Source organism: Cebus imitator, unplaced genomic scaffold (assembly GCF_001604975.1).
Source record: "Cebus imitator isolate Cc_AM_T3 unplaced genomic scaffold, Cebus_imitator-1.0 Scaffold10, whole genome shotgun sequence".
Lineage (NCBI taxonomy): Eukaryota > Metazoa > Chordata > Mammalia > Primates > Cebidae > Cebus > Cebus imitator.
The window spans coordinates 9,033,249-9,060,917 of NW_016107325.1; the positions used below are offsets into that span (position 1 = coordinate 9,033,249).

A 27,669-nucleotide genomic window follows, 5' to 3' on the forward strand; every position below is an offset into this window, starting at 1 on the left:
GCTCTGCTAAGGTCAAAACAGCCTAAATTTCTAAAAGAGGATTCCTGATAACAAACAGGCAGTTGAAGGTGAAAGAACAAGACCAAGTCTATATAGTTCATGTAACTTTCCACTTCAAAGTGAAATGGAAAATTACACTTGGCTTTGTTCCATTTTTCCAATTTTCACAAAAGTATTTAAACATATCAGTCTTCTAAATCACATCTTTCCTTTTTGCTGGGATAAATTTTGATTTTACTTTTCTACTTAACTCATCCAGATTTTAAATAAATTAACTAAATCATTCAATGAAATAAAAAAACCCTGCCAATTAATTTATAGACAGATCTGTTTTGATAAATAAGAAAGTATTATATTTTTAGAGTAATTATTAACTTCTGTAAACTCAAATTTAAAGAAGCAGCTTAAAGTGGGAAGAACAATTTGAAAAAAAAAAAAAAAAGGATGGGAGTTTCCTAGGGGTCACTGGGCTTGTTTTGTTAGTTTGGTTTACAAAATCAATATAACCGATGGCCATTCCTTCAGGAAAGGCTTATTTTTAAAAACTTGTTAAATAACTAATGAAATATGAAATGGTTCCAAATTTCAAGAGTCATTTAATTGGGCTTATGGAATTTATAGCACTGATATTAAAACATTGGTAGAAAAATTTTGCCACCATTTTAGCACTCTTTTATTTTTAACAGGTAACTAAACAGAGTGATAAATGAAGTGTTTTGTCAAAGAGCAAACATCAAGATATATATTACAGAGGCTTTCAGTGGTGGAATAAGAAAGGGAGGTCCTGATATTTCATTCACTCCAGCATACCTGCCATGAACAGTAGTAGATTTGATAATATCCCCAGGTAGAACCACTGAGAGTTCGATGTCTTTATCTATCATGTTTTCTTTCTGTTCCATGATGAAAGCGGTGGATTCTACAGAATCAGCAGCTGAAGAGGCATCAGTGTATTTGGTCTCAGCTGGAGGAAGTGGTGCCTTGGCTTTTGGTTTTCTCCTAAAATATAAAGAAAACACAAAATATATTTTGTTTTTAAAGTAAACTTTTAATACGATCTAATTTTATAAACTCCAAAATGCATATGTATCTGTTTTTCTCAACTAGAAAAAATGTTCAAAGGTGTTAACTGTTAGTGTTGGATGGTGGAATTAGGAATTTTTTCCGTTTCCAGTCAGCATTTTGTTTTGAATACAATGCCTACATTTCCTGGAAATAAAAAGAAACATGATAAATAAATTTTATATTTACCGTGTATTCGTTATAGCAAGCCAAGAGGATAATTTAATTTCTTTGATGAGATAAATTACAAAAATCCTTACTGTTTCAGGATAGAGATCAGTATCTCATTCTCTCATTTCATAATAACTCTTACCTTTGGGCCTTTCACCCTATTTGTTTCTGATCTAGTATGTTCTGGCCTCTCTATTCAGAAAAACCCTACCTTATCCTTCAAATATTAGCTAAATCCACCCCACTTGCCCCAAACTATCCCTTCCACAAAATTTCTTCCTTCTTTGAATTGATATATCACATACAACCAATTCCATAGATGTAACTTTTTAAATATTTTTTTCTGGGCACCAGTTTCATCTCTCTACGTACATTTATAACTCCCAGCAAAAAAAAGAAGCATGAAGCATGCTAACCAGTTGTGGTGGCACACGGCTGAGATTCCCACTACTCAGCAGACTGAGGTGGGAGGATCCACTGAGTCCAGGAGTTTGAGTCCAGCCTGAGCAACATAGTGAGACCCTATCTCAAAGAAAGCAAGCAAGAAAGAAGCATGCTATGGATGGCTGTATTTCCCACTATACCTAGGAATGAACTATGATGGGTTGTTTGATAAATATCTACTTCAATGAAAAACATTACAAATAATTTTCTAATAAATATTTTTGCATCACCAAGACAACTTCTTCCCTAACATATCAGAAATAGGAGACATTCTGAACTTACATAGGCCAATTCAATGATTTGATGGGTTGAAAAAAATAAAATGTGAAAATAAACTATAAGTAATGACAAATTTATGTTTTTATTTAAAACATTGTCAAATAAATTTTTTTAAATATTACTTTTATAAAAGGCTAATTGGTTTTAGAACAATGAATACTACTCCTTTCCACTCAGAAAAATATAGATTTAAATTCCTCCTATTTTTATTTGCTAGGCAAACATAGGAACCAAACAAGATCAAAAGGCTTCTTTATAAGTTAATATGTAACATCCACCCATTTGGTATTTTCAAAATTTAAGGTCCCATAACTCCAACTCCTTTAACATATGACTCATCGTGAAAAGACAGAAGCAAGGTTCCTTGCTTCATTGTACACTGTAAATTCACTTACTAAAATAACAAGCCCTTGACTCTTAGTGGTATAATAATAGAAATATATTGTACTTCAGAAAAGACTCATTTTACAAGAGCAACAAAACTACATTTTAAAAATTATTACAATGAATAAAAGCTAATAAAACTCTGTGTAAAGAAAAATGCCCCCCAATGTCAAATTTCAATTTTTAAATCTTCAGAAATTGACCACTCATGTATAACAAATATTTATTTTGGAAAGGTAAAGATGAGCAAGACTCAGTTCCTATTCTTGACGGTTCATAGCCCCAAAGAATTGACAAGCAGGCAAAATACTATCAAATTTGATGACTGCTCTAACACAGGTATGCAGAGATTGCAGCTTTGGGTCACAGGAATAAAGTGTAACTTTCCTAGGAAGCCAGAAATGTTTTACAGATGGGAAACGTGAGCTGGGCTTTGAAGACTGTGTAGAAACACATAGCAAAGGCAAGAAATAACTGATATTTCAGGCAAAGGAAAGTGAATACAGCCATAAAAGAAAATGGTACTTTTTAGAACTCAATGGTTTGATAAAGTTGCACAGAGAAGTCAAAGAGATGAGAAATGAGTGAATCAGCTGAAACATTTTATAAGTAAGATAATTCAGTAAGGTGGGTTGCTACAAAGTTCATATTCTAAAGTGTCAATAGCCTACATAAATATCAGCAAAAACTAGTCAGAAAGTACAACAAAAGACAAAGTTCCTTTGGTATTAGCAACAAAAATGAATTTTAAAAAGACTCTCCAGGTATTTCCATCTCAGCCGATCACATTTCTTTCATTTGTCCAGGTCAAAAATCTTGGTTCTCACAAACATATATCCAATCCACCTACAAATTCCACCAGCTTTTTACCATAAATAGACCCAGAATCCACCAGCAACAAGGATCACCAAACACCTCTGCTCAAGCTGCCAACTGATATCCCTGCTCCCAACCTTGTCACTTCGTAATCTAGTCTCAACATAGCAACCAGAGCGATCTTCTTGAAATACAAGTTAGAAGATTAAACTTTCAGGGATCATTTCTACAGTTCATTACAGTACTACACAAGTTTCTCTGAATGTGTTGATAAACAGGTAAATAAAATAATGAAATAAAATACAAGTCAGATCACTGCCTCACTTCCCACATTCTCCAAAGATTTCCTACTTCAACCAGAAAAAGATCTAGGGTACTATACAAATGTTCCTCTACTTACAATGGGGTTACCACCCGATAAATCCAACTGGAATGGAAAATATAAGTCAAAAATATACCAAATATCCCCAATAAACCAATCACAGAATCAGAAAATCATAATTCAATGATCATAAATCCAGATGTCCCTCAATTTATGATAAGGTTACATTTTGATAAACCCACGGTAAAGTTGAAAAATCATACATCCAACCATTGCAAGCAGGGGACCATCTGTAATAGGTCCTTCCTGCCTCTCCAGTCTCTTACCTAAGACTGTCTCCCTAGGCTCACTGCATCCAATCTCAGGATTCTTGCCTTCTCCTTGAGCACATCTAGAATGCAAGGCCCTCTACAGAGTCTGCTCCTGACCTTAACACCCTCATCTCTCTCTCTCTCTCTCTGCTTTACTTTTGGCCACAGGGTTAATGAGCAACATACTTATCATGTCTCCTTCCATTAAAGGGTAATGAATTCCATGAGAGTAGGGACTTGCCTCCACCACCTTGTCCACACATGTACAAATGCACAGAATCTCTGGGACCATGCCTGCCACATAGTAGGCACTGATATTTGCTGAAAGAGTGAATTCAATGACTACTTTCCACAGAAGATGTACTATCTAAGCCTAAAATTGGGAAGGAAAAGAGTCCTTACAACTACAAAATAAAATGAATTTTTATATCAGCATTACTTGTCTGGGATTTTAAAAAAAATAACTGATTATGTTTTATTTTTTATAAGATGAATGAAAAATACACACTGGTTTTATTAGCAAGGGATAACTGAGAACTTGGCAATTCTGGGGAAGTGTTCCCTGTCTACTGCACACCGCAATGAACTCTGACTCACAGTTGTGATGTCTATGTGTGTGACGGTTTTACTTCCTTAGGTAGTTTGAGTCTGTGATGAAAATCCATCTCTAAACACTCTACGTAAGGCAGTTTCTTTTAAGACAGGGAAAGTAGGAAAAAGCACTAGTTGAAAAACCATTCACACAGAACTTTTCTTTGAGACAGTGGCTGGCTCTGTTGCCCAGAATGGAGTGCAATGGCAGATCTCAGCTCGATGCAGCCTCTACCTCCCAGGTTCAAGCAATTCTCATGCCTCAGCCTCCTGGGTAGCTGGGACTACAGGGCACATGCCCAGCTAATTTTTGTATTTTCACTAGAGATGGGGTTTTGCCATGTTGTCCAGGCTGGTCTTGAACTCCTGAGCTCAAGCAATCCTCTTACCTCAGCCTCCCAAACTGCTGGGATTACAGGCATGAGCCACCACACCCTGCCATTTACACAAGATTTCTAGGAAAAACATCCTAATATCTCCAGTTGTTACACAATTTAATAATATATTTGTTACTTTTTTTTCTGAAAAATGGAAAGCAATGTTAATAAGATCAAGATCCTTCCACAGTGAATGAGCAATACACCTGAGAAGATGCTATGTGTAATTAAATAACAAATGCAAAAGGAAAAAGAAGGGTCATCAAACAGATGGTAACTTTGAAAATTTAGGTCAAAAAAACAGCTGAGCCCAGCTGTGTGGGGTAGGGAGCAGGATCAAGGCATGCTTCAAAGAGACAAGAGACTCAGGTCTTGAAAGAAAAGTAGAATTTAGATAAGAAGAGCCTGTAGGATCAATTATATGTTAGTTCCCAATTGTGGTCCATACACATTAAATTTATGAATGTGTTTATCTAGCTTGCTTGCTACATAGTCTAGTCTAGTGAAAAGAATACCAGTGGGAGCCTGGATTTGGCCTGATTCCTAAGTAGCTTTAAGACTTTAACTTATTTGACCTTTTAGTCACCAGCAAAATTTTGAAGATATCGTTACCTACAAGCAACTCTCCTAATACTATTTTTTTGTGGTCAGAGACCCTGAAGGAATAACAAAATTTTCACCCAAAGTTAAAAGTACAGTGAAAACAGACCCTGAAGTAATAACAAAATTTTCACCCAAAGTTAAAAGTACAGTGAAAACAATCAAGTGTGTATTATAATCTAAATATAGGAAATTCTAATAATAAAAAATAAAGAGAAAAAAGTAACAACATTCAATAACAACTATACTTAAGAATACTACATCTTAAAAAATATTTAAACATTAAAAAATCATAGTAACTGCCATTGAAGCCTCCTCACCCCTTTTAAACAGGAATGCCTGAGCCAGTTTTCCTATCAAATAGATTTTCACATACGCTTTTCTTCACCAGTGGCCTTGTTTGACTATTAGTGTCTACTTTTTAGAGGCTTTTACCCTTAACAGTAAACAATAGCAAATTTCACTAAGGGTGGGTGGAGAGGAGGTTATACTGGAAAGATATTTATAATAAGAACACTCCCCCACATCAGGGCAAAAATTCATTATTCAAGCTTAAAAATAACAAGCCACTAAGTTATTGCTTGTGTAAATCATTGCTTTATTATAATTACCTCAATATTATACTTAATATTAATATACTTAATGAAAATTAAGGCAAAATTTGCATTAATCGATAATGTATTTTGAAAATATCAGAACTTCCCTTTAACACATAATTCAATTAGTGTCCTACTTCTATTGCTGATTGGTCTTTTATCATTTTGATTTGCAGGACACTCCAAAATCATGTGCCCATTGTAATCATTACTCCATTACTGTAAATATAATATCCTTAAAATGGATAAAAAGTGAGAATAAAAGAGCTCAGCAAAACACAATTCTAGTCTTGATCTGAAAAAGCAAAGATATACTTACATCCTTAATAAGCTACTCAACTACAATGGGATCTCATCAGTTTGCTATATTTAACGTATTTATGAAGTATTTTTATAGATTCATTCAGAAAAGCTATATACAGAAATATGGCTTCAATATTCAAGACAAAAATATAAGAACAAATTATCAGTCTTAACAATAGGCTTTTAAAGTATTGCAGTCTAAGGACCAAAAATAAATTTAGCAGTAACCCTCTCTCAGCATAAAGTATTATCAAACATAGGATTTATTGTAAGTGTTGATGAGGCAGTCCTTCAAAATAAATGGCAGTGTTTTCATGGCCCCTAAACTATGTATTACAATTATAAATTGAAGACCAATTTCTCAACACAATTTCTCATTTTCTCTGTCTGGGTTTAATGAAACAACACAATAATTTATTAAATAAGATTTGTTCAGAGGTGGGCATAACATTGTATTATATGCTCAAGGGAATACAATTAGAAACAATAAAAGCTCTCTTTTCTTGACGAACCTAATTTCAAAGAGTGAATATGACAAAAGGGCTTGAAAAGATATGCAGTAATGAAAATTGACAAGGAGAAACCCGAAACATTATGTGACTCTTAACATTACTTTTTTATTCTCACAGTTACCAATGACCTATGAAGGTCCAAATCACAGAAAATTATCTCTCATCTTGGTCACACTGAGCACTATTTCACAGCTGCTCAAGTCCTCTGTGAGGGATTCTCTTCCCTCGGCTTCTTTGTATGGGCACACAATCTACTGTTTTCTTCCTTCTTCATTGCCACTCCTCAGTCACTCCATCCTCACCTCCTCTGATTTCTAAATGTTGAGCACCCCAGCGTTGTCCATTCTCAGCCTTTTTCTCTTCTCTTTCTACAACCCCCACCTCCAAGTGATTTCATAAAACTCCATGGCTTTAAATATCACTATATGTCATTGGCTGTCAAACTCACATCTCCGACCCTGACTTGCTTATTGAGTTCTGACTTTTATACCCAATAATCTCATGGTTATCTCCATTTAGATGTACCATAGGTATCTCAAATGTTATATAACCAAAACATGATTCGCTTCTTTATCTCTAATTATTATTATGTTATTCCCATATATGATTCCCCATCTCTACAAATGGCTCCACAAACTACCCAGTTAACTCAAGCAATAAAACCTCAAGCAGGCCTATTTTAATTCCTCTCTGTCCCTTACCTCCTATTTCCAATCCATGAACAAGTCCCTGGGATCTAAACTCTAAAACATATCCTGAGCTTCTGTACTTTTCACCAGCTCCCTGCTGCCACCCTGGTAATTAAGGCATCATCTCTTTTTGCCCAAACTGCTTCAATAGCCTTTTCACTGGTCTCTCCTGTTTCTCCTCTTGTTCCTTAAAATCTATTCTTCTCTGTAGTAGTCACAGTGATCTTTTAAATATGTATGGGATTAGGTCAGTGGGGGAGAAAAACAAGAAAAAATATGTAAATCAGATCACATCTCTCTAATCCCTTACTGGCCTTCCAGTGCATTGATGAACGCAAATTCTTTTCTTTGGCTTACATGCCCCAGATGAGCTAGCCTGGTGGTTCTCAAAGTATAGTTTCAGAGCAGCAGCAGTAGTACTTGGGAACTTCTTAGAAATGCAAAATGTAAGGCTGCAGTACCCGAGACATACATAATCAGAAACACTGAGGGCAGGGCCTTACAATCCACATTTGACAACCCTCCAAGTGATTCTGATGTATGGTAAAGTCTGAGAACCACTGAGCCAATCTCAGCTTCCCTCTCCACACTCCCAGTTTCAATGCCCTGTGTAATTCGCACTGGCATTTCTTCCTTTCCTGAAATAAACCCAGTCTCTTCACATCCAAGGGCTTGCATAGCTTTGCCCACTGCCCATAATGCTTTTAATCAGAAAACTTCAAACTGCCTGCTCCTTGAGCTCATTCAGAATACAGATAAAATATTTCCTCCTCTTAGAGGTATTCTCTAACCACTTAAGAGGTACCAAGGCCCACTCCCACCCATTGTGGCCCACCCTTCACATAGCCCTGCTTGGTCCCCATCACATTTATCACTATCTGAAGTCATCCTGCTCATTTACTGATTTCCTTGTTTATTACTTGGCCCCAGAACCAAAATTCCTGGAGGTCTGGGACCTGGTCTGTGTCATTCTCTGCTGGCACCTAGAACTATAACTGGCACAAGCTGGGGTTCTCTCTGAGCATTTTAAAGAATTTAATTGAGGAAGAAAAGGAGGGGAGGTCATATTAGTTTAATGGGTTTATAGGAGAGCAAAACCTTGGGGGTGTTGCTGAGAGTCAACTTATTCTGTAGCCAGAGGTGTAAAGTCATTCATGAATATCTACTGCTAAATTCTGAAAAGGTGCTTTTGGTATACATTTAATCTTACAAGGCCATTGCTACTGCCATTTAGCTGGGGTTTACAGAAGTTCAAGAAATTTGCCCCAAAGCGCAGAGAACATGGGACAGCCACAAATGAAAACCCACCAAATCCCCTCGCCAATAACCCTAGCAAAGGCCATCTAAATAAGTTCTAACATTTAAATAAGCCACAAAGAGGTCCACATGGGTAAAACAACTCAATCCTCAGGAAGTTTCTAAATGCTTTTCCTATTTGGGGAAAAAAGGGGGTAGGGATTAAATTGAGACTGACAAAATTCTAGAATGGTAAGAAGGCTCCCTCATTTTGCCCAGATGATCAGTAATTTGCCTCAAGCCATATAATCTGTGGGACAAGAATGAACAGCTTCATCTGTAGCTTCCTCTGACCAATGACGATCATGATTAATATCAGAAAAGAATAATCTAATTTTTCATTTTTAAGAATGGGACTCATCTTTCAGTTATACTTTGTATAATGGACCAAGCAAAGAGGCAGTGGGTATTCTCCACATCAAAGCAAGCACTTATGGAATGCTAGTGTCATGTCCCAATGGTAAGTGCCAAAAGGACACAAGGTAAAATAGTTTTTAATACAGTATCAACAGCAGCTAACCCTTGAGTGTTGACTGTCTGTTAGAAAATGTTTTTTATCTGCACTAACTCATGTCTTTACCACACTATATAAAGCAAGTGCTGTCACCTCCACATTCCAGATGAAGGTGACACGCAGAGAGATTAAGGAACTTGCCCAAACTTCCTTAGCCAGTAAGCGGTGGAGCTGAAATTTAAACCCAAGGTGTCTAATTCTAAAGTCAGTGCTCTTTACTACCACATTACATCATTTATTTGAGAGCTTAAACATTCCTCAAAATAAACAACAAAAAGTAAAGGAGCAAAAGTCAACTAGTGATTGAGAAAAACAAATGTGGTTATTGAATATCTTCTAAGTCCTGTACAGGTGCTTTTTGTCTACATTTAATCTTATGAGGCAGTTACCATTGCCATTTAGCTAGGATTTACAAACGTTTAAGACATTTGCCCCAAAGCAAGAGAACATGGGACAACTACAAATAAAAATCCACCAAATCTCCCTCCAATAATCCTAGAAAGGGCCATCTAAATAAGCCTCAACATTTAAACAGGAACGCAGATGCCAGATGTGCCCATACCCCAGCCCTACCACTGAGACAGCTACTTTCCCAGCTGAGGTTGGAGAAACAAGATAGTGGACATCAAAAGGCCTAGGAATATTCTAAATGGCCACGTGAGTTACCATAAGTAAGTCATGTAATTTCTCTGTTCTTCCATTTTCTCATTTACAACATACAGGTATTGAACGAAGTGATCCTATATCCCTTTACTTCTAACATACAAATATTCAAGCACAATTTTGTTTAGACTGGAAATGGAGACAAGATAGTTGGGACTAGGGTCAGGGCACAGTGGCTGCACTACTTTACGAGTACCATTTGGTTGAAAGAGTCACACGGACAGGACGCCCACTCCCAGGGAGTTCTTCCTATGCTGAGAACATTTCTGCTACTGGTGAGGAAAGGGTCTCCTCTGAGGCTCATAGGAAATGGAAGCCTGGAAAATGGAATCCATTTCCAAGTGCTTTTCACTCTCTTGGCATTCACACTAGGAAAAAATGACGAAGAGAATGGCAAACTCAAAGGAAAATTTTGAAAAGCTCTCGTTTCAGTCTCCCACACTCAATTATTTTACATTTCAACACCTGGAATACCAACTCCCTACTACAAGCCATTCATCACTTCAGACTTCTGCCCCCATAGCACCTCCACTCAAGTCCAACCAATAATCCAAAATCACATCAATTATATCCCATGTTTCTGCCACCTTAAATCTCTGTCTCCAAGGTGCACACAAAAATACAGAGATTTCTATTATCTTAAATACTACTTGCCTGCTTCTTCCAAGTACCTTGTCATTACCCGCCTTCTGGGACTCTGCTGTCCACTGTGGCAGCCATGTGGCTATTGAGCACCTGAAGGATAATTAGTGTGTCTGAGGGACGACAGTTTTAGTTTATTTAGTTTTAATTTGAACTTTAAAACTTATAATTGATTCAGTCATTGGAAAATGTTTAAGTATATCTGGGACAACTCGAGTATGGGAATTTATTTATTTATATTTTTTAGACAGAGTCTCACTCCGTCACCCAGGCTGGAGGGGAGTCGTGAGATCTCAGCTCACTGCAACCTCCACCTCTTGGGTTCAAGCAATTCTCATGCCTTAGCCTCCTGAGTAGCTGGAATTATAGGCATGTATCACCATGCCCAGCTAATTTTTCTAGAGACAAGGTCGCATCTTGTTGGCCAAGCTGGTCGTGAACTCCTGTCCTCAAATGATCCACTTGCCTTGGCCTCCCAAAGTGCTGCAGTTACAGGTGTGAGCCATCGTGCTGACCCAGAATCTATTTATTTAAGTATAAATTTCATGACATCTAAATACAGATCAGGTATTTCTAATGAAAATATAACATCTGAGCTGAGAAGTGCTATTAGTGTAAAATACACACTGTGTTCCATAGACTTAGTAATAGGTATTAAATATCTATTAATAATTACTGTATGTTGACTACATGTTAAAATGATAACATGTTTATATACTCAGCTTAATGAAATACATTTACCATGGTGGGCTGCCTCTAAGATGATCTGACTTTGCTTCCTTGTGCAATCTCCTCTCTTTGAATGTGGGCTGGACTTACTGACTCACTTCCGATAAATAGAATGCAGCAACAGTGATGGGCCGTCATTTCTGAAGTTAGGTTACCAAAAAACTATGGTGTTGTTTTAGGTACCCTGCTGCTCTGAGAGAATCCAGCTGCCCTATGGGGAGTCCCATGTGGCAAATGACATCTCAGGCCAACAGCCACAAGAGTGAGCTTGGAAGCAAATCTCTCCCCAGCAGAGACTTGAACCCCAGCATACACCTGACTGCAGTCTCACCACTCAACCAGTAAACTAAGAATGACAGTTGTTTTATTTCATTTTATTTTTGAAATGGAGTTTCACTCTTATTGCCCAGGCTGGAGTGCAATGGCATGATCTTGGCTCACCGCCACCTCTGCCTCCCAGGTTCAAGTAACTCTCCTGCCTCGGCCTCCCAAGTAGTTGATATTACAGGCATGCACTACCATGCCTGGCTAATTTTTGTATTTTTAGTACAGACGGGGTTTCTTCATGTTGGTAGGCTGGTCTCGAACTCCCGAACTCAGGTGATCTACCTGTCTTGGCCTCTCGAAGTGCTTGGATTACAGGTGTGAGCCACATGCCAGACCAAGAATGGCAGTTCGACATACACCATGTACCTGAGTTTCAGCTTCAGGTGATTTGACATACTCGCTGTGCTCTAAAGCACTGCAACTGGTATGACCTACATTTACAGCATATCCTCTTTGCAATCCAAGAACCTCTCGTTTTATACATAGAAGTCTATTTTAAATTATTTTAGTATCCTGCCTATATTTAACAGAAACATGTAGATCCTTTTGTTCAATAATTAGCTATGATCATCTATCACACCCATCTCTGTGTGAGGAAGTGGAGCAAATCCAAAGACAAGACACAGGTTTCCAGCTGGGTGCAGTGGCTCACACTTGTAATCCAAGCACTTTGGGAGGCCATGGCAGGAGCATCACTTGAACCCAAGAGCCTGGATGACATAATAATACCTCGTCTCTACAAAACAAATTAAAAACTTAGTCTGGCATGGTGGTATGCACCTCTAGTCTCACCTACTTGGTAGGCTGAGCTGGGAGGATTGCTTAAGCCTGGGAGGTCAAGGCTTCAGTGAGCTGTGATTGTACCAATGCACTCCAGTCTAGGTGACAGAGCAAGACCCTGTCTGAAATAAATATATATTAAAACAAATTTTTAATTGCTTTTAAAGACACAGGTTTCCCTCTAGCATGTACAATATGACAGAAAGGGTAAAGAAGTAGCCAAATGACTAGCACAATGCAGGAGTGAAATACCCCAGGATACCCTGTGCATAGTTTCCAAAGTACATCACATTATCTGCCAGAAAAAAATTTTGAGGCAAAAACCATCAACATAATTTTGGCGTTTTTGCTTAGTACATTACCTTTTGCAGAGTATGCTCAATTAATTTCTAAAAATGAATCAACTTAAATACAGTTTCATTAGACTGATTCATTTTCTGTGGTTACACCTCTCTCAAATTTTCCCCTTTTACTACTTTTAAGGAACATAGCAATTATGTAAAATGGGACACAGGACACAGAAACACAATAGAACCTCTTTGTATCATCAGGCATTTGAGAATAAGGTTAGAGTGAGTAGATGAAGCTTTATTGTAATTTAGTTGTCATGTACCCAGAAAGACATAACCTGCTCTGTGTTCTAATTCATGCAATAAAAGGGCCATGTAGGTAATTACAGGATTCTTTACAATTAATTTAGGTCTCAACTCAAAAACTGTTATTTCCTTAAATGAAATTAGATAGTTTAGTTGCTTCTAAATGCCCCTTTAAATTCATGTAAACAAATGGACGGTATTTATCATCCTGCCATACTTTTTATGTATACAGAAAAAAAATCACTATGCTGTGAAAAGGTAGTTCCCAAATACATCTTAGGAGTTGTTCTGACTTAAGCTTAGTTATCACTTCAGACCTTTAACAGACATAGGGTCAGCTTTTGTTCACCTTACTCTAAATATATTCTATACATATAGTATATATATATATACCCATATACAAACGTGTGAGTATACATACCTGTATATATGACAGCATGAGAGAGAGAGAGAGAGAGAAGAGAGAGAGAGAGAGAGAGAATGTGCTAGTGAGTACCATCAGCACTTATTTTCCTTTGGCTTTAACTAGAGGTATATTCCAAATTCACTTGCCAAGTAACTCTTCATGAAGCAACTCTTATTCTCCTATTTTAAGCAGATATGTATTCCAACAGAAAACACATAACTCCTAAAAATAATTCTGGTGAGGAATTTTAATAATATTCACTATGGTAGCCAGTTACTGAGATGCTAAGTAATATAATTCTCTCTCTCCATTTCCCTCTACTCATCACCAGGTAATTTCTGGGGAAATTTCTTCCACATTTAGTAATATCATAATAATATTTTCAATTCCAAAATCCTGGTTTCTATTTTTCATTTTGCATATATATCTAAAATAGTTAAAAAATGGCAAAATATATTTTATAAAAGTTTATAGGGTAATAGTTTACTCCTGAGCAGCATCTCTAAGTGAATAAATTTATTCTAATATCTATAAATTTAAAATAAGTGCTTTAGATAAGAGTTGCATGATTTGGCTTTCACTGTTTTGGTTGGGGAAATGTGGGTGACATGGCAGGGAGAAAATGCAAATATCTAGCTCACTAAATACATACAGTATAATCTCCCAGTGACAGCATTAATGCATTTCAGAAAGGCACAGAGCAATAGAAAAAAGATATATACTTGAAATTAAAAAGGAAAAAAATCTACATGTTAATCACCAAGAGTTATTGATAAAAATCAAGATTTAGACTTGGTTTGTGCCTGAGTCTGCAGTAATTAGTTATTAGGTCATTTGATCTCACTGGAATTTCAATTGCAAAACTGGAATAACATTTTCAGCCTCTCAAGGTTGCTGAGAGGGTTAAATGGGTGAGGTATATTCATTGTCTAGTACAATGGTTCTCAAACTTGGCTGCACAATGGACTCACCTACACTGAAGAAAATACTGAGATCTAGGCATCACTTTGAGGTTCTGATTTAATTGGTTTGTGAGGATTTTTTAAAATCTCCCCAAGAGTTTCTAAAGCGCGGCCAATTTTGAGAATCACTGGTCTGGTATAATGCCTAGCACACCACAAATATTCAGTTAGACTTAATGATATAGCTTCATTGGAACTTTATAAACTCTGATGCATGCCTAAAGGTTGCTACCTAGGTCATTCATAATTATGTAAACTCAAGATCTCAGGATCAGTGACTATAACATATCTTAAAAGCAGTCCAAAATTTTAGTAATAAGTTTTCCAAATTTAAATCCCTGTTATATTTTTGCTTCCTTTTATCAAAGAGGAAAATTCTCATGAAAGAAACTAAAATGATCTTTTCCTTTATATTTTTACTGAGATATAATTTGCATAAGAAAATGCAAAAATATAAGTGAATAGAATTTTACATATATATACACACACCTGTCTGGGTCTTTTTCTCTCAAGGAGCCACCAACACAGACCAAGATATAGGATAGGAAAATATATCTACAAAGTAAAAATTAAATATTAGACCAGGTATGGTGGTTCATGCCTATAGTTTCAGTTACTTGGGAGCCTGAGGTGGGAGGATCACCTGATCCTAGGAGGTCAAGACTGAAGTGAGCCAAGGTCATGCCACTGCACTCCAGTCTGGGCAACAGTGAGAATCTTTCTCAAAGAATAATAATAATAATTAAATATTAAATTTTGCATACATGTCCCATAAATGTTCCTGCAATTTCAGTTTTTCTTTGGGTTTTCTTAATTATCTTATAAGGGATGTTTACTTTTTGCACAATTAAGAAAGTCAAATTTCAACAAGGGAAAAAGATGAGAAAAACCTTCAGCAGAAATAGCTATATCAAAGGAGGAGATATAAAATTAATATAAACAAATGAGCAAGTTGAGAAAACAGACTTAAAAGAAATATCTACAATGAGTCACAAGACAGTCAACAACATTTACGGGGCACCCACTGTGCACTCAGTGCTATATAAAGAAATGGTGAGAAGATTAAATAAATACCATACAAGGCCCTTAGATACCAATAACTTAAAAATGAAATAAGTCCAAGTAAACAATAGGAAAGATGCCCTAAACTCACTCTAAGAAAAATCTCTACATTAACTGAATGCTTATCTACTTGCACAAACTACGCCAAAAGTTTTATGTATATAATCCCTAATAAATACTATCCTGTTTTGAATAGATCCCTAAAATAATTCATAACCATTTATAGAAATGACCATATAAATTATCTCAATAACAAACCCAAACCACAGAACCATGTCCCAATACTCAGTTGTGATTCCATTCATTCTTGCACAGCTTTCTGCCCATACAAGTGTCAGTAGCAACTGGAATCAACATCATCTACTGAAAGGGTCCTTTGTATTTGCGTTTGTTGCTTTGCAGGCAACATATATGGGAGAATCATTTTGGTTTAGAAAAATTAGTCCAAAAAGGTCATAAAAATGTGATTGACATTACAATTAGTTTTTTTTTTCATGATTAACAAAAACATGGGGAGAGAGAACTATGTGAAACTCTAACCTCTTTTTTCTTTGGCACATAAAAATTAAGTATAAAAGGCCTTATTACAAGTACATATTTCTATTTTAAAAATGTTTATTCGTAAAGATTTGAAGAAAAAGTTACTCATTAAAAACAAAATTATCTGTGGATTTTTTTTTTATCTTACTATACTTGCTCTCTGAAGCAATAAAATAATAAATGTAGAAAAAAAAGAGTTATCCACCAAAGGCAGTTAAAAAGGTTTAGTTGATTTCTAAAAACAAAATTTTCAAACACATGCTAGGTTAGAAATCTAGCATTTAAAACATTAAATGCAAGAATTATAATTATTAAAATATACGAACATACACATATTAAACAGTCGGAATGCATATTGCAGCCAAGCAAGCCTACTGGTAGATTAGCTGACCAAAGCATAAAACCAAAAGTTGCTTTCAAGTCACAATCCGAGAAACCTACTCTCAAATATGTAACTCGAGTAAATATTAAATATTGTTGAGTCATCAGACTCCGTTAAAATTTTAAATTCATGTTTGGGTAAACCTATGATTTACCACATACTGATAAAGAAAACTCCCTGAAATAAATTTGCCAAAATAATTTTTTTAGCTACAGGTTTTGACAAATACTAGCTAAAATAACTATTTGGACACAGTATCTCAGAGTTTAGAAATATTAAAATCAAAGGTAGCATACTATTTAAAAATTAACTTAAGAGTGGATCTAAATTTGAAACACAAACTTAAAAAATTTATAGGTAAAAAGAAGAAAAATCCTTGAGAACAAAAGTCAGGCCATAGGATTAGATATGACATCAAAGGCACAATCCATAGAAGATTTTGTGTGTGTGTGTGTGTGTGTGTGTGTGTGTATGTGTGTGTGTGTGTGTGTGTCAAAAAATTTGACTTCATCAAAAATTAAAAACTTTCGTTCTGTGAAAGACCCTATTAAGGAGCTGTAAACACAAGCCACAGACTGGGAGAAAAAAATATGGAAGGCACATATCCAGCAAAAAGACATGTCTAGCATATACAAGGAACCCTCTAAACTCAACAGTAAGAAACAATCCAGTCATGAGATGGAAAAAAGGTTTAAAATCGTTACCAAAGAGGGTAAACGAATGACAAATGGACACACAAAAAGATGTTCAACAACACTATCTGTTAGGAAAATGCAAATTAAAGCTATGATGAGCTACCATAACACAGCTACATTTTAAAATACTGGTAATATCAAGTGCAGACAAGAATATGGAGAAATTGGCTCTCTCATATGTGACTTGTATAATGTAGATGCAAGATGGTGAAGGCCACTCTGGAAAACAATTTGGCAGTGTCATATAAAACCAAACATGCACATAACATATGACCCAGCAATCTACTTCTGTGTATTTGCACAAGAGAAGTGAAAACTTACATTCACACAATACGTGTATGTTTATGGCTGATGTCTTCATAAAGGCCCAAACTGGAAACAACCCAAGTGTGTTCCCACGGGAGAAAAGAAAAAAAAAAAATCTGTGATGCATCCATACCACAGAAAACTACTCAGCAATAAAAAGCAACAAAGTTTTGATACATTCCACTCAGACAGATCTCAAGGGCATTATGCTGACTGAAAAAAGACAGTCTAGCAGAGTTACATACCGTATGGTTCTACTTATGTAAGGATCTCAAAGGGACAAACTTCAGGTCACAGAAAACAGATCAATGACAGCCAAAGCTGGAGGCATGATGAGACTATAAAGGGTTAACATGAGGGATTTTTTTGAGGTGGTGCAGAGTTCTGTATTCTGATAATGTGCAGTTACATTAATCTACACATGTGGCAAAATTTCTCAAAACTATAAACCTAAATCAACAAACATAATGAAGATTATAGAATGAATGTAACAAGCTGATGAAATCTGAATACAGTCTGTACCTGTGTTAATAGCATTAGTATCAATGTCACCTCCCTGGTTTTGACAACATACTATCATTATATATGATATTATTATTGGGGGAAATATAGGGGAAGGGCACAGAGAAACTTTCTGCACTATTTCTGTAACTTCTTTCAAACAAAACTAGTTAAAAAAATTAAAAGTTACAATAAAAATATACCTAAGGTAGTGATGCTCAAAATTTGGTAGATATGATATTAGAATCACCTGAGGAACTTGTTCATAATACAGGTTTGCTTGGGTGGCCCTGCTTTGTACCTATTAAATTAAACCTGCATATGGCGCCTACGTAATATACATTGATAATCTAGCACACTGCAGTTTGAGAACCACTAGGCTAAAATCAAGGCAAATATAATAGAAAAATGATGATCCCCATCAATAACTCTTGTTCTATTTAATGGCTAATTACTAAAGAAGTCCTACCCACACAAGACCTCATTCATGGACTATCTAATTGAGTCAAGAGGCTCTTGCAGATACAACAAAAGATATATAATGACATTATGGATCTATTTAATAATGCAAATACTGTTAGTCATAACAAATCTGATATATCAATATAGAAGTGAAAATACTGACATAGAAAGCCATGCTTTTAAAACACAGGTGTGTAGGGAAAATGCACCCTCAATAAGACACAAGCATCACATATTTAAATGTCTATCATAGGCCTTTATGCTTTTATATGAAATAATTATTGTTGGTAAATCATAGATAAAAATAAGCATTACGGTATTTGAGTTTAAAGTTTCCTTTGTTTGATATAACTCATGAAAAGATCAACCTAAATATTATTCCATATACAACATAGTAAGAGTTAAAACCCAAGAAGTTTCCAAATCTTCGTTTAAATTCTCTCCTAAGAAAATACTCACAGGAACATCTAGATTGCATCTAGCAATGCAACCAGAGAATAAATAAAGTCTTAGAATATTATCTCTGAAAGTCTGCTAATCTCTAACTTAAACAGTTGCTATAACCTCTGAAATGCTAGCTCACTTGTTTTCTGCTCTGTGGAAAAAAAAATAACTTATTTTGGATGAAAAAATATGGTTATTATGTGATTATGCTCAAATAGTTTAGCTGATTAATACTGGCCTCAAGTGAATCTTTAATTATAGGCTTAATCCTTCCTTATAGGGCTATTTAACCTGACCATGCTGCTTAGCCACATGTGACAGTGCCAACCTTGAGCCAGAAAAAATGTGAGCATCACTGGGCAAAATAAAAGTCAATTGAGCATGTATGTTTGAAGGAAGACAAGTCTGTAACAACTCAAGGTACTTTCAGTGTAGGCTTGGTCAGTAGTAGCGTCTCTTACACCATAGATGAAACAATCAATATACAATGTCCTGAACCAACCAGGAGAGGTAGTGGGGAACTAGGAAAGAGTGCTGCATTACAAGACAGTATACTTCAATTCTAGTATCAATGCAAAATATAACGAGCTGAGTCTCAGCTGTCTCATTTAATCAATATATTAAATGTATAGTGTATTATACGAGAACAAACTAAATAGCCTGGTAAAAGCATCTGATCATTTTAAACTACTGGTATTATTAAAAATGGCATAAAGCAAAGGTGAACAAACTGTGGCCTAGAGGCCAAGTTAAGTTTATCACCCTTTAAAAAAAATTTAAAGTTTTGCTGGAACACAGACATGCTCATTTGTTTACATATAATCTATGAGTGCTTTCACACAATAACAGACTTGGGTAGTTGTGATAGAGGCCTTAGAGCCTGCAAAATCTGAAATATTTACTGTCTGGCCATTTACAGGAAAAGCTCACTGAGTCTTGGCATAAAGGGTCACATTTCTGATAAAGTTACTAAGTTACTATACAATTTTAAAATCCTTAGTTTTACACAAAAGTATACTTCTTACATCTCAGGTTTGAAAAAATGTCAAAAATTTGACAACACACACTATTGGTAAGGTTGGGAAAAGAAGCACTCTCATACCTTGCTATTGGGACACAAAAATGGAGAAATTTTTCCTACAGAGAAAAATTTAGCAATAACTAACACAATCAAATATGTAGTTACCCTCTGGCCCAATAATCCTACCACCAGAATGTCATCACAAAGACACATCAGCTTATGGCTTATGCATAACGTTAGTTCTTGAAGCATTTTTGAAAACTAAAGACAAGAAACAAACCAAATAACCATGAATTGTAGACTATATCAAATTATGGTACATCCATTTGATAAAGTATTATGCAATCATGAAAAGGAATGAAAAAGATCATATACATTCATGTCTGGAATATATTGACAAATGAAATAAATAAGTTCTTTTAGTATACTATCCTTTGATAAAAAGTGGATGGGGTGCTATATGGAATATAACAGAAACAATGCCAAGATAAAGATAAAAATGATTATCTATGTGGGAGGATAGGAATAGGGAAAAAAGTTAGATTTCTACAAATATATCTTGAAATTTTGTCTTTAAAACCATTAAATGTTTTTAAAGCTTTCCTTTTTCTTTTTGTTTGAGACAGGATCTTGCTCTATCATCCAGGCTGGAGCGCAGGGGCGCAAGAGTGGCTTACTGCAGCCTCAACCTGTTGGGCTCAAGAGATCCTCCCACCTCAGCCTCTCGAGTAGCTGGAGGCATGTGCCACCACATCTGGCTAATTTTTTTGTTTAGTAGAGACAGGATCTCACTATGTTTATCAGGGTGGCCTTGAACTCCTGGCCTCAAGCAATCCTCCTGCCTTGGCATCTCAAAGTGTTGAGATTATCAGGTATGAGCTACCACACCCAGCTAGCTTTTCCTTTTTATATGCACCTACTATGATATATTCTAAAGACAAAAACACTAAGAATTTTAAAACTGTGCCCAGTTGTCTTATTATTAGTAGTAATGTTAACATAATTATTTTGAAACTATTATTCGTATAATTGTAAAATATCTTAATGTATATTATTAGAGGTCAATATTTTCTGAATGAGAAGAGATAAACATAAAATTAGAGTTAAATAAAATTACTGCGACTTTAAATTTGATTGAATATATTAGTATGAATATAATTTTTTTCTTTCAAAAATGCATATTGGCCAGGCACAGTGGCTCATGCCTTTAATCTCAGCACTTTGGGAGGCTGAGGCAGGAGGATCATGAGGTCAGGAGTTCAAGACTGGCCTGACCAACATAGTGAAACCCCATCTCTGCTAAAAATACAAAAAATTAGCCAGGCATGATGGCAGGCACCTGTAATCCCAGCTACTTGGAAGGCTGAGGCAGGAGAATCACATGAATCCAGGAGGCAGAGGCTTCAGTGAGCCGAGATCATTCAGCCTGAGTAACAGCATGAGACTCCATCTCAGGAAAAAAAAAAAAAAAAAAGCATATTATCCAGCTGTCTACTTGAAAATCACCACCCAGTAGCAAAGAGCATGTACTTTTGGTCTGTAAATACATTTTCCATCAAAGGAACCAGGGTTCCTTGAAAAAATGGCTGAGTCCAGGTGTGGGCCAAAAAAACATATGAGACCTTTCTGGGAAACACAATGTTCTAGGATCATGGAGGTTATCACACACTATTGAGGTCATGGCAAAGGACTCAGCAGGCAACTGGGAGGACATGTTTCTGGCCTAAGATGGGATAATCTGAACACTAAAAGAATGGCTACATTGCATTGAAATGTAACATTTATTTTTAAAAATCCATGAGTTATTAATAATTAAACTAGTTACTATGAAGGCTGCAAGGGTAGGGCATCTCAGCACTATGAAAATGTAGGGACAGAATTAATCAAGCATTTATATTGCCTGAAAAACAGTTCATACAGAAGTACAACATTCGATGAACAAGGATTTCCTTTAAAGAATTCTAGCCTAAACAAATGCAGAAGTAATAAAAGAATTAGAAAATTATTGGTTTCAATATTTGTTCAAAAACAGCATTAAGCAACCATTCATCAATGAACTCTAAGCCATGAGGTGAGAATTTAACTGGGAACATAATAAATGAATCTGATGGATACCACCTGAATCCACTTTTCAAATTTAGCATCACTAAATATTGCACAGACATAATATGCTTTATGACATGTTGCAATGGAAAGCACACAATACCACATATGAAGTATTCTTATCTAAAACATTTACTATGACTCTAACCAAAGAATTAAACAGACTGAAAAACAATATAAACACAACCACAAGAATGTAATTAGCAAGATCCTGAATGTGGGATAGTCTGCAATTTCAGTAAACCAATAATCAAAATGTAGGAGCAAAAAGAAGGGGGTGGGAAAGAGCCTGTACAGAATGAGAGATTTAAGTGACATCACCACCAAATGTTAGATACCCAATGCCATAAAAGATATGTTTTTTAAATGTCCTTATCAGTGACAGATATATAACAAAATACTTATGAGTAAAATGGCTATGTGTGGATTTTCTTGAGACGAATAGAGGAAAAAGTGGAGATAGCTAAGGCAAACAAAGGGTTTGTGATTTTTAAAGCTGAGTGAAAAGTGAGTAATGAATACTCCTTTTTTATTTGAAAATTACTAATATAAAACATAAAATCTTATGTTCTATGGTATACATGAACAAAACAATAATTGAAACACAAAGAAACAAAAGAAATTACTAAAACTAATCAAAAATACATTTAGGAATATTGACCTCCTAAATGAAGATCACTTTTGCCTTTTCATCTATAAAATGAAAGGCTGTCTGGAAGATCTCTGAAGTTCTTTTCATTATAATATTTCTTACTTGTGTTTTAAATAAGATCATAATTTTTTCTTTCTAACATCTCTGCTCTAACCATAACCAACCCCCAGCCTCAGGCACCCACTAATGTATTTTCTGTCTCTCTATATTTGCTATTCTGGACATGTCATATAAATGGAATCATGCAATATGTGTTCTGATTGGCTTCTTCCACTGAAGCAGCTCTTGAGGTTTACCCATGTTGCAGCGTACATCCATATTTTGTTATTTTTTATTCCCTAATAGAATGCCTTTGTATGAATAGACTACATTTTATTTACCCATTCCCCAATTAATAAATGTTTGCTTCCACTATTTGGTTGTTAAGAATATGGCTGCAATGAACACTCACACAGAAGTCTTTGCATATACCCTTTTTGGTATGTGTTATGGTTTGGTTCTCTGTCCCTGCTCAATCTCATGTTGGATTGTATTCCCCAATTCAATGTATTGGAGGTGAAGCCAGGTGGGAGGTGATTTCCCCTTAGTGCCATTCTTGCAATAGTAAGTTCTTATGAGACCTGGTCATTTAAAAGTGTGTGGTACCTCTTCCCTTTTGCTCTTCCCCCTGCTCCAGCAATGTGAATTGGTGGCTCCCACTTGCCTCTGCTATGATTGTAAATTTCCTGAGGCCTCCCTAGAATCTAAGCAGATGCCAGCATCATGCTTCCTCTGTAGCCTAGAGAATTGTGAGCCAATTAAACCTCTTTTCTTTCTAAATTATCCAGTCTCAGGTATTTCTTTACAGTAGTTTGAGAACGAACTAATACAGGATGTCATCCTTGTTAAGACTTCGCAGCATAAATAGTATGTTCCTAGTACTCTCTGATTCCTCCTGCATTCCTTAATGCACATGGAAATAGTTTAATGCCACTGGCATTTAAAATTATAATTTACTCGTGAAAGGCCAACAGGTATTCAAGAACTATAAGCCACACCTGTATTACACAAAAACACAGCCTCGGACACAAAATTAATTATCCAATAAATATTTTGATTATGATTAAAACAGTTTAAGAACCATATAAGCCTCTGCTTTTCCATTAAGCCATTCTTCTTTCAACTACAGATCAATAGGTTAGTATAAATGTTGAGTATATCATAAGGATAATGAATAAACTAACATATATAAAGTTGGTACAATGAACACAGCATAATTGTGTTTAACTTATGTACTGGTTTCACTGCCTAAACACAGAGAGGGATGGAATTCTATTCCAAATGTTGCTTATACAACAATGGGCAGTTCAAAATTATGCTTTTAAACTCAATCATAAAACTGTATGAATATTTAATTTTTTTCTCATATATTTAAATAAGTTCATTTTTTGGAATAATCACTAGAGTTTTAAAACACATAGATAGAAGAGATACTAGCATTAGCTTATGGAAAATAGTTTGATATTAATGATTTAGAAAAATGATCAAAAAGAGAGGCAAATATAACAAAACCCTCTAATATTTCTAGTCAGGTTATTAAAAGGTCAGGTAAAGTGGAAAATCAAAAGTTCATATAACCTCACACATTCTAACTTAAAATGCACAGACGTAAATTCACTCACTACTCTTTGATGTAGAGTGAAAGCTTTATTTTTGCAAATGGACCCACTGATGGGATTTTCATCCTGTCCTTCTTGCAAACACAGCATACAAAGGTTTGCCTTTGATGTTCTCCTTTTCTAAGTAAATGAAAGATTTCAATACATCTGCAAAATAATTTACATGTAAATTCATTTATTTCATTATTTTAGTTGTCTCATTCAATTACAATTCAATAGCATAATTTTTTGGTTAGGGTAGGTAGCTCACCAAAGATTCTTTCTGAAGTATTTAATTTTGCTTTTATGGAAACAGCTCTACCTGTTTTTGCATTGTATGTATATAATATTTTAAAATCACATTATTAAAATAAGAAATTGTAAAAACAGGCCTTAACAGGTTAAGAAATAGTAAAATGAAATTTTGAAGAAATATAACTGGCATGAGCAGGTAAACTAGAGAGTAATTTACTGGTCCTAGCCCCAAACAGTGCAAAGAACAGACATTTGGCATGTACTACTGAGGGATTGAAAATTTTATTTGACCAAGTTTGCTGACTGAAGTTTAAGAACTTCTACAGATTACTACATACAGGATTGCTGGAGAACTTGGATCCACACACTGACAAACCTTTAAGAAATCATGACCTAAAACTTGATTTTTTTTTTTTTTTCAGTTGATCCAAATACGTGCAGGCCAAGCAAAAGAAACCACCTGCTACTCCTTAATTTATTACACAATTTGTAAGAAAGGCAGTAGAAAATGAGAAGACTGTGGATCAGATCACATGCACCAGAAATAATACAAATGATTCTCTCAATAAAATAATAATGTAAGCCAAGCTTGTCCAACCTGTGGCCTTCAGGCCACATGCAGCCCAGTACGGTTTTGAATGTGGCCCAAAACAAATTTGTAAACTTACTTAAAACATTATGAGATTTTTTTTTTTTTTCTCATCAGCTGTCATTAGTGTTAGTGCATTTTATGTTTAATGTGTGGCCCAAGACAATTATTCTTCTTCCAGTGTGGCCCAGGAAAGCCAAAAGACTGGACACCTTTGAATTAAGATATAAATATATAAGCATAGTTTCCAGAAACTGTTTTTATTCTTCTATAGAAATAATCCCTCTTATTTAGGGATTCTTATCTGGGAAAGAAATGATCCAGAACCATCTTATGTCTATTAGCTAAATCTCTCCTATCAATCTATCCCTTAGTAAATAATTTGATAAAAAGAAATTTTAAAAATCTGTAAATTTTATCACTATCATCAGAATTAAAAAATCACAATAAAATTTAAAGACAAGTAATATATATGACAAAAGACATATCTAAAAATCTCCATGAAAGCACTGGCCTTCCTAATTCCTTAACTATTTTTAGGTAAATTTTTATTGCAAGCACACGATGGCACACTAAGCAAAGAAATCTGTTTACACACTAAATATTTCCAAACAAGCAATAATAGGCAAATGGCTTACTGTAAATGTTCACCGTTCTGAGTAGTGATTAATTCAGATTAGCAAGTTCATATTAGCGAATGGAAGCTGACTGAGTTCAGGCACCTTAACTGTCTGGTTTAATGCTGGATATTGAAGCATCTAGAATATTTAATGGAACAAAGAAGATGCTCAATAAAACATGGTTGAATGAATGATTTCTCTTTCAGATACACATGTACTCCATGTGTTCAAATGTTTTCCTAATTTTGAAAAAAGTATCTCACTTCTTAAAAGCATGCTGGGTTAGAATGTTTGACGTATTTAACGTGAAATAACAGTTCCTTTTACCATTTGACCCTGATTCCTAGAAAACAAGAACCTGCACAAAGAATAAATTATCCTTAGCCATTCAACAATCAGGTTATCTTCTAGCAATGTATACAAATAACCAACTTGGCCAGGCGCGGTGGCTCACGCTTGTAATCCCAGCACTTTGGGAGGCTGAAGCGGGCGAATCACCTGAGGTTGGGAGTTCGAGACCAGCCTGACCAACAAGGAGAATCCCCATCTCTTTAAAAATGCAAAAAAAGAGTAGCCGGGCATGATGGTGCATACCTGTAATCCCAACTACTCGGGAGGCTGAGGCAGGAGAATCGCTTGAACCTGGGAGGCAGTGGTTGCAGTTAGCCAAGATCCTGCCTTTACGCTCCAGCCTGGGCAACAAGAGTGAGACTCCAACTCAAAAAACAAAAACAAAACCAACCTGTAGGGTTGCTAAACATCTATATTCCATGAAAATCATTTTCTTCTTCCCATCTACCACAGAGATATTCGCCTTTTACTTTCAGACTGGTGGTTTGATAATTCTCCCAAATAAGTCATTTTATATATATTTTCCCCAATTATCAGCAAATAAGAATATATTTTATATTCCTGTTTGTGAAAATGGTTAAATTACAGATTAATTAAAATTGGCTCATTTAAGAGTAATTGGGAAAAATGCAGTGGCTCATGCCTGTAATCCCAGCACTTGGGGCAGCCAAGGCAGGTGGATTACTTGAGCTCAGGTGTTTGAGACCAGCCTGGACAACACAGTGAGACCCTGTCTCAATTTCTAAAAGAGTAATTGCACAAAGTTAAAGGAAGCAATGCACAGGAAAGAACTCTAAACCAGGAGAGGAAGAAACATGTTTTGCCACATGTAACCCCACAGCAAGAATTTATTAAGCACCTATGCTGGCTTTGGGTAAAGAAATAAGTACAACCCCTGCATTCAAAGAACCAACAGTTTATTATTTTACAATATTCATCAACTACCCATAAAAATCCCAAATGTTACCTTCTTCTCTCTTTCTCTTTCGGTGTCTTTGGTCAACAAATGAGCACTTCTGAAGCACCCATAAAAACATAAATAATGGAATTTACTAAGGTACAATGTGCAGGAAACTATATATACATTAAGCTAATTATTACCACAACACTGTGAGTTGTTGCTTTGTGTATAATTTACAGACAAGGCATAAATTCCTGAGAAGGGAGTTAACTCATCTTCAGTCAGTAAACTGCAAACCTAGGTTTAAAACCAAGGAAAGTTCATTTCAAAGACCCATTTCCATTATCCTATGCCATTCTGTTACTGTATGCCCTATCTGTGTGCCCAGCACCAATGAAACACCAATCTAAGATCTTAAAATTCTATTTAGAGTGACAAATTGAAAAAAAAAAAAAAAAAAAAAAAAAAAAAAAAAAAAAAAAGCCCACACACAATAAATCATGTGAACCTCTTATAAATATTTTCTCTGAAATTACATCTACTAAAAAAACTACTAACGCATCAAAAGAAAACCATTGGATATATGCATACTAAAGACTCATTATAATTATGCTTTCATGATCTGTATAACTATATTAAATCTTTTCAAACAAAGCAAAATTACCCATGTTCTGAAAAGTAAACAATGTTTTCATCTGCCTAGTTTAAAGAAACAAAATACTACTACTGGTACTCGCGACACCATCATTCAGTACCGTAGAAAGGTAGCTGATTTC

At 35.6% G+C, this 27,669-nt stretch overlaps 1 protein-coding gene across 10 annotated transcripts in view; it reads right to left on the reverse strand.

The window, feature by feature from the left end:
* The window catches only part of COBLL1 (cordon-bleu WH2 repeat protein like 1), a 160,247-nt gene that overhangs the window by 60,149 nt on the left and 72,429 nt on the right, over window positions 1-27,669 (reverse strand). For 8 of the 10 annotated variants that reach the window (XM_017548177.2, XM_017548170.2, XM_037745695.1 and 5 more), the window contains one exon: window positions 811-999. In XM_017548177.2, the coding sequence (XP_017403666.1) occupies window positions 811-999 (189 nt within the window). Of the gene's footprint in view, window positions 1-810; window positions 1,000-24,201; window positions 24,346-25,659; window positions 25,780-27,669 lie in introns of those variants that run through there. The other 2 variants (XM_037745681.1, XM_017548159.2) reach the window with 2 other exon arrangements.